The sequence below is a fragment of the Centruroides sculpturatus genome, unplaced genomic scaffold, assembly GCF_000671375.1.
Source record: "Centruroides sculpturatus isolate CEXI.00-Female unplaced genomic scaffold, Cexi_2.0 scaffold883, whole genome shotgun sequence".
NCBI lineage: Eukaryota > Metazoa > Arthropoda > Arachnida > Scorpiones > Buthidae > Centruroides > Centruroides sculpturatus.
The window spans coordinates 53,941-62,786 of record NW_019385114.1 but is presented as its reverse complement, the minus strand read 5'-3'; the positions used below and the strand labels follow the sequence as shown (position 1 = coordinate 62,786).

Here is an 8,846-nt window from a genome sequence, read left to right as displayed (position 1 = left end):
TATGAATTTATATAGTTGTCTCTCCATATAATATTTAAAAAATGTGAATATACTTTTTTAAATGCTAAACTTTGTTTTCACTACCATTTCCACATTAAATCGAGTCACTTAATAGCAAATTGTGATTCTCTCAACAAATAATAATACTTAAAATACTAAAGCATTTTAATTAATCAGATTTAAAACATTTAAAAAGTTTTTATAAGCAATAAAAATCGTGCATCTTATCAAAACTACTTTATTCAATACTTTATTCTATACAAATTGGAGTTATATAAAATAATCAATAAATTTATTTTCAGAAGAGAAAACTTCAAATAGATATTTATAAAACTTCAAAGAAAATAAAATGAAATAATTCCAATAAATTTAAAAATAAGTAATTGACAATCATCAATATATTTTGTTTTATCTTCATTTTAACTAATGAATTTAAACATTATTAATTGTAAAAATAAATATTTTAATTACATTCCTTTAAGTATATATTACAATAATCTATCCCCACATAATGCATTTTTTCTCGGGATTCATATTACTGTTCTTAGGACAATCAAAAACTTTCGAAAATTCTGGGAAATTCATTAAAGGAATTAAAGTCCTGAAAAATATAATCATATATTTATATATACATATATATAAGTATTTCTAATCTGTAAATTACAATTTTTATAATATAGAAATAAATACATGTATAATATTTTACCTGTATCTACTCGGACTATGATAATCTTTTTCATAAAATATTCTTGCAAATTCCAGCTTCTCACAGTTTTTCTGTGTAATATAAAAAATGGGTATATTAGCTAATCACAATGAAAAGTTTTTATTGAAATGGTCTGTAAGAAAATGATTTAAAACGTTAAAAAGTTTCATTTGGTATAATTTGATAATAAAACAATCATATGTTGTGTTATATTCAAGTTAAGGATTAAGGCCATTTTTTACAATACTATTTTGTTAACCAATAAATAAAGTTGAGTTATCCATTTATTGTTTATTGGTAAATAAAACAGAATTTAAGCTGAGTCGCTAAATCTTCAACTTAAAGGCAACAGAACATATAATAAGATATAACCTGGTTCTATGTCTTTATATACACATACTCTTTCGTACTACCACAGGACAGTAAGATAAATGGATCAATTATTATAAAATGAATCAAGGTACTGTAAAATACCTGAGCAAATCCGATGAAAAACATTTGCTTATTTGTAAAATTAAGTCCTGGAAGCTTGGGTTCTTCGCCGTATTGTTGGAGATATTTTTCGTAAGCCTACAATATTAATTGTCAATTAGTAAAAGTAAAATCCGTTTTTAAACTAATATAAACGTCAGAATAATATTGTAAAACTGATAAAATGAGATTTTAATGATACTCTTTTAAGTAAATTTGTCAAAACTATTGTCGTTAAGTGAAAATATATATAGACTATAATAATTTCCTAGTGAGGTTTTCCCATTAGTGTTCTAGTTTTATTTCATCTGTATTTTGTTTTCAGTGGCTGCCATTAAAAGTTTCAAACCTGTTTATGACACTTTATTTACAGTTTACCATTAATTCTACGATAATTAAGGAAGCTTAAGTTTTCAGGATCTCAATTTAAAAGAAAAAATATATCAAACACTTACTCGAAAAGATTGAACGACGGCACTATTGTCTGATAAGTCATCTTTTATAGTTTTGTTACCGTTTAACTGAAAATATATAAAGTATATATTAACAATTTAAATTGTTTTATAGTTTAATTAATTACTTACGGTTATGTTTCCTTCTAGAATGAACTGAGAATATTGATTAATAAAACATTTTGTTCGCTTTTCGAATTCCTGCAAAAACTGTTCCGACCATTCAATTTCCTGTTTATTTTCTTCCACACTCGCTTTCTTTTGTAACCTATCTGAAATATATTAATCATCAATTAAGAATCAAATTAATTATGTCGTTTACGACTCTTGTTTCAATTTATATGTATTTTATTTAAATATCAAAGTTTTAACATTGTGACAAAAGACTCATGTATATATTATTTAAGTATGTTCCCTAAAGGTGTTAATCGAAAAAATGAATCATAATAGGTATTCGAGATTCTATTATATGTTTTAATTCCTGTTAATACCAGAGTGCCGTCACGGTAATATAAAATAAAAATATTGTATAAAATACTTCAAACTTATATTACAAACCCAAACTATCAAATCCATGAGAAATTTCATGGGCAATTATGTTGCCAATTCCTGCATAATTTAGATACCTGTCAACAAAGATTTCCAGATTATATACGTAATATATATCGTACTTTTTTAATAAAACTTTTTTACTTTTGTTGTTACAATTTATATACTTACTTTGGAGCTCCATGTGCATAATACGGAGGTTGCATTATTCCTAGTGGTATGACTAAATAGGCGAAAGAATAAATAATTTATTCATAGTAATAATAGAAATGGTGATTATCATACATTGAACTTTTATTCTTTATACATTCACTAAAAACATTTTAAAGCAAATTTCAGTTTTTACACTAAAGCCGCATCCTTTGTTACAACGGTATTTTACATTATATACAAGTATAATAAATATACCATAGTCAACTATATTGCATAGTAATTATCAATGTTGCTTTACTTGTACAGTACTTTATGGCAGGTTACATTAACATTCGTTTATCTTCTTTGACTTTACGAACGTAACCTTAACTTTCATTGCCTGATCAAGTTATGAGATACGCTTACAATCCGTTTGTATAACACACTACATAATAGTCAAAAAACTTATAAACATCTTACATACGTGTCAGTTATATTTAACAAGTTTATAAATAAAATAAAATAAAATGATAGAAGTATGAGGAAGTCACAGCAAGGTTCAAGAAAAGCAGCATTTCGATAACCACGGTTACATATATTTAAATATTTTCATTATATATGGGAAATAAATATATTTCTAACTTGTAATCATTATAAAAATTATTTTTCTTCAAATAATGAACTTTAATGCCACAGCGTATTAAAACCATCAAGATTCTGATAAAGACAAGACATTGATCTTGGTTCTATCAAATAATAATAGTTTCTTAATGTTTTTTTTTTTTAAACATTTTCTTCGTTTATTTCAATGAACATAACAGATGCCTAGAGATTCACTCGTGCACCGTGTAGTGGCTGTGTATGGTGCAAGCGTTCCGCGTCAAACGCTCATAAGTGAATTTTCAAAAAATATTTTAGATAAAAACGTGTTCATTTTTATTGCAAAACCATAATATGCAATAAAAACAATCTTGTGTGCCATTTAAGAAAGCGACTGTAGCGCCATCTGTGATGACATCGTTAGTGTTATTATCTTGTGTCCCCTAAATGCAGAACATTTTCGGTCTAAAACAGCGGTTCCCAACCTTTTTTGGCAGCCCATTTTCCTAAGTTTTATTTCGCGTGTTCGCCAAACAGTGGCGCCTTGGTCAATTAATTATACAGCGCTGAATAATTACATGTAAAAGAAGTTTGTTTTGTTTTTTTTTAATCGAAAAGCGTTAGAGGAAGAGCATAGATAAATATGATTAAAAATATATAATTATTTGTTTATTTAAAACTAAGCATCGAGTGCTGTGACATCGCCAAAGGTCTCGACGCAGAATCCGAATATTCTTACAGTAATTACATCCGCCATTATTAATTTTTTCGTGTAACCCCGGTTGGGAAACTCTGGTCTAGAACATCTATTTTTTCTTACAATGCGTAATGTTCGAGATATTTTGATTGACTAAATAAAATGAAACAACCTGTATAGCTGATATGTCATGTTCTGTTATACTAATACTGTTCTATTATATTATATAAAGCAGCTACTTATATTTAGTATAAATGTTATTCCTGATTAAAATCAGATTCTTAAACGTGTTCTATCCGATAGACCTATTTGAACAGAATATGTTTAGGCTGTCCGATAGTTGTTTAACTAAACAGAGAACGTGGAAACACCCGATATTCAGGCCACGTAAGGATTAGATTCAAATTTAGCAAACCAAAGAATACCCTGTTTCTTCCTCTACACAGTTGCTATCTTGACTGAGACTTGCAACTGAGACTTCGCAACAGTTTTTCCGGCCACACCTACAACAAACACTATGTGTAAAAAAAATTAAATTGAAGTGCCCTTCAATTTAGCATTTGTCTCGTGTATCTCTGTCGTGTTTCCTTATAACAGTGTTTTTCAACGTTGGGTCCGCGAAAAATTTCGTAGACTGGCAGGAAATTTTGTAATAACAAAGTAACTTGCAATTGTTTTAAATAAAGTTTATTATAAATCGTAATTTTATTAAAATGATTAGATAATACTCTAATTACTATATAATAATAATAATTAAAAAATTTATAAAATAACGAACAATTATTTATTGCGACATCGTCACAATACCAGACTGAAATTTTTAATCATATTTTTAATTTATTTAATTTAAAATGTATGCTCTCCACTTCAAATGAATAGTGGCTTGCCCCTGTACATCATGCTTTCCCTTAAGAATAGAGTCGAGCCTGTCATCTAGCTAATATCTTTCAAAGGAAAATGTTTAAATTGAAATAACGTGACTTCCTATTTGAATAGAAAGTTTCTATATAGTTTATCAGGGTCTCGTGTTTCTATCGTTTCCATATCTGGTCACGGCTTTCATCTATCTAACTCCGTTCTCGAGATTAAGGATAGACAGACAGTGGGAATTTTTTTCAAATTACATTCCAATTACATTTGTGCATGACATTTATTAAATTAGTGTCAGTCTCGTGATAAATTACCCACACCTTACATCCCTGATGTTACACTTAATAGGCGTTGCAGTATTGCGTCAGATCGCTTGTTGGTGACATGTAGCAAAAATTCTTATTTTATTACGACCGCGCGTGACTCGTAAGCGAGTGATGACGTGCGAAGGGTAGCAACACCATTGCAATGCACTGTAACCAGTGTCGTGTTATGGTCAGTTACGACAGTCGCGCGTGTCACCCGCGTCTAAGAAGTTTAAGTCTAAGAAAATTTATCTTTAGCTTTTTGCAGGTCCTCGAAATATTATTCCTATATTTGTCGGTCCGCAAGTGTGAAAAGATTTAAAAAAACACTGTTGATTTTACGTGTTGTACTATTTAATAATTAATATTAGGATCCAACACTATTAATCAGTTTTGATATTGCGTTTGTTTCAATAAATCTCCAGTGGCATAACTAGTTTTGAGATCCTCCTGTGAAATATTTTCGGGCCCAACTAAGCTAAGATTAACAAAAATCATTTTAAAAAAAAGACTAATGAAAAAGTTTAAAGTTATTGCATGAAGAAACTTACGCTGCTGCTTAACTTATTTTAAAACAAAAAACGTCTTAGAGATGTTTATTGGAATTGGAAACTCTATGATATGAGAACAACGCTATTTTATTGACAAATAGAAGCGTATTGGTCGATAAACTGTTATGACTTGATGGGTTTAAACTGATAAACTGCGTGTTTTTAACTCTGATTGTAACTAAAACACCCAATTTAAACAATGGTTCCGGAAAAGAGACAGGAAGAAGACAGAAGAAAGAGAGTGGAAATTGACATAAATCAGTTCATCCAAGATTCTGGAGCAGAAGAGTGAGGACAAAGGTTTCTGTTACTGTATTCCTACATAACGGTATCGAATTCGTTAGGAGTTAAGAAGAACCGTGAGAGATTGTTGAAACTTGAGTTAAAGGAAACTGTTTTTATTCTCGAAAAATAGTAACATATCATTGAAAATGGCAACCAGTGTTCTAGCCGTGTAGTCAAAAGAATGTTCTAGCCGTGTAGTCAGGTTGGTGGCACCCTCAGATGGTCAACATCCTGAGTTAAACTACCCACTGTAGACTTCTACTTCCTTCTTGTTTCTCCTAGGACAGGACGGTTCTCTCAGGCTTGAAGAAATGTTCATAATTTGTAAATGTAATTACATAATTAAAAGATTATAGGCCTACATAGCTGCAACTGTTAAAAAATTATATTTGATTGAACCTGTGACATTCGTGGAAAAGTCCACGTTTTATCTATCAGCGGACTTCTCTTGGAAACATTGTTATTTATTATTTTATTAAATTATACATCGATTTATGTAATAGTGTAAATTATTTAAAGTTTGCAAGTCAATAAATAATTTTAGAACAAACTATACTCGTGTAAAACCATCACAGACTATCTCTATTATGACAACTAATAAGTCAATTTTATTAAATATTATGATAATTAATACATTTAACTCTTAATTCATACAACAGTTTAAAATGTAAATTTTTGTCTAAACCAAATTATTCAAATTATATTGAATTGCTTAGTATTGTATCTAGATATAAAGGAAAGATACGTAATGATTTTTATAAAACGCAATGTTTATTATTAGCAATGAATACAGAAAGTATTTTATCTGTCCACCCAATCGAACAAATCGATAATTGTTTTTTAATATACCTGTGACAAATAAATTTGTATAAAAGTAAATTTATTTCATATAAACGTGGATTTTATTCTCTTATTGTCAGATAAATGTAGCTGTAATCACATCTTATTCAAGTTTTTATAGTAATAACGATTTGTTAAAATTATTAAATAAAAAATACTATACTTAATTTTAAAAAATACGACATACAAACAATAATAATAATGAATATCACCCTAAGTTAATTAATAATATCTGATAATATAATATAAAAATTTGGAGTTTATTAGGTATAATTTAACAAATACTTACTTAATTTTCCCTTAAAACTTTGTTGTTCAGAATAATATGCATTTACTTTAAATACTTGAAATCGCCCTCTGTGTAAAAATCAATTACCATCACTTTTGTCTATTTTTTTAAATATTTGCTAGTTGAATTAAATAAAGACTACTCACAAATGAGACCAAAGTTGAGATAAAGTTTCTTCAAAAAAAGTATCTATATAAATGTATTTATCCGCTTCTAAAATATTCTGTACATAATTATCTGTTACGTTGATCTACAAATAAGTAAAATTAAATTTAAAAAAGAATAACATGATTATATCTGATATAAATTATTAATATTTATACGATTTAATTCTTTTGTTTATTTTATTAAAAGTCCTACAGATTGATAACGTGTCAATAATAAGCGTAAAGTTTTCAGTTTTTTAATTGAAAAGATCTATATAATTTCAAAGATGTGAAAATTTTATTGTTAAATCAATATATAAATTGACATTTTTATAAAATAGTAACGTATTCTGTATTAATTGAATTGTATTAATAGAATTTAGGAGTAAAAGAGTGAGGAACTGACAGTCTGACTAGAAAGAACTACATGCGATAAGATCGCAATTGTACAGTAAATAATTATCTATTGCTTATTTTTTATATTTTAAAATAAATACAGTAGTTGCACTTTTTATATTCATATATATAATTTCCGTTTTTGTTCATGAATATGGGAAAGAGCATCTGTTCTAAGTTAGCAGTGTGTTATATATAGACCTATATATTTAATGTTTATTCAACTATAAGACTATTCTGTAAATCTGAAGAAATTCTTCAGATTTACAGAATAGTCTTATAGTTGAATAAATTTAATAAAATTAGATGTATTATTTTTTACGAATACATTTAATAAAATTAGATGTATTATTTTTGATGCTGAGATAGTTCGATATTATAAGCTAATAATCAAAATTTTTAGCATATAAGTTACTGTAACTGTTATATAAATATTTTCTGTAAGTAAGTAAGTTCAACTGTGGCAATAAAGATTAATCGATACGTAAGGTCAATTTTATAAGAAAAAATATAAATGCATTATAAATGAAATCATTCAAATGTCAAAATAAAACGCTTAAGCTAGAATTTTATTTGTATTTAATATACTTCTGGAAAGAAGTAAAAGTCTGATAAATGAATTCTACAAAAATAAATGCTTAAATTAAAAATTATATATAGGCCTATTGCGCATTCGTTTATTAAAATCATCAAATTATTTTTTAAGAATTATCAGATTTTACATATAATGCACGAGTTAAGAATATAGCGTAATAATCAATCAAATAATTTAATAACCAAAACTATTCGAAACTTTTTCACTCAATGAATAAAAAAGCTACGTTCGTAAGTCTTCTATCTGTTTTTATTTGATAGTAAATTTAATTCTAAAGTTAAATGCGTTTGATATGAAATAAAAAGTTTAAAATCGAAATTTTCTTTGCCGTTTTAATTATATTTAAAATATAAAGATATAATAGATGTTGTCTTACACAAGGGGCAATCATTTAATTCGTGATCAGGAACAAATATTTAACTTAAATGTCATCTTCGGAATCTTCCGGTCATTTCTGAAAATACTCTTGATTGAATCTCGTGGCTTTTATAAGGTAAGTTTTCGCTCCTGCCCAAGAAATAAATTATCACCCCTCGTGAATCACATAGCATTTTAGAAATCTCTATTTTAGATATGCGTTTTATTATTAATGGCATTTTATAAATATTTGAGGAGATTTTAAACGATTATATTTGGCAAACGATTCTTATTCTGTATGAAAGTTCAATATATAAATTAATCTACAATATTTATAATTTTTAAATTGAAATTTAAAACATTTTTAAAAATTTTAAATCCTAATAAAAGTTTTTATCTATTTAATTATATCATATCATTGAAAGATCACAAAAAATATTTTCGAATTATAAAGAAAAAGTTCTCAATACAAAAGTTGAATATGTTTGATATGATTTAAATCTAAGAATGCTGTAGAAAAAGAGGAAAAAACTCTGATAAAAGTTGTGTAGAAAGATCAAATTAAATATGAATAAACGAACACTGGAAGCATTTATTTGTTTTTA

General features: G+C 27.3%; 1 protein-coding gene across 1 annotated transcript in view; it reads right to left on the bottom strand.

The window, feature by feature from the left end:
* Positions 1 to 474: 474 nt before the first annotated feature.
* Positions 475 to 8,846, bottom strand: part of LOC111634967 (endothelin-converting enzyme 2-like) — a 32,651-nt gene continuing 24,279 nt past the window's right edge. The window contains exons 13-21 of the mRNA XM_023379818.1: positions 6,894 to 6,997; positions 6,748 to 6,815; positions 2,350 to 2,401; positions 2,188 to 2,255; positions 1,762 to 1,901; positions 1,633 to 1,698; positions 1,181 to 1,276; positions 707 to 777; positions 475 to 601 (exon numbers count right to left, since the gene is read on the bottom strand). Of these exons, the coding sequence (XP_023235586.1) occupies positions 499 to 601; positions 707 to 777; positions 1,181 to 1,276; positions 1,633 to 1,698; positions 1,762 to 1,901; positions 2,188 to 2,255; positions 2,350 to 2,401; positions 6,748 to 6,815; positions 6,894 to 6,997 (768 nt within the window). The 3' untranslated portion in view covers positions 475 to 498. The remainder of the gene's footprint in view (positions 602 to 706; positions 778 to 1,180; positions 1,277 to 1,632; positions 1,699 to 1,761; positions 1,902 to 2,187; positions 2,256 to 2,349; positions 2,402 to 6,747; positions 6,816 to 6,893; positions 6,998 to 8,846) is intronic.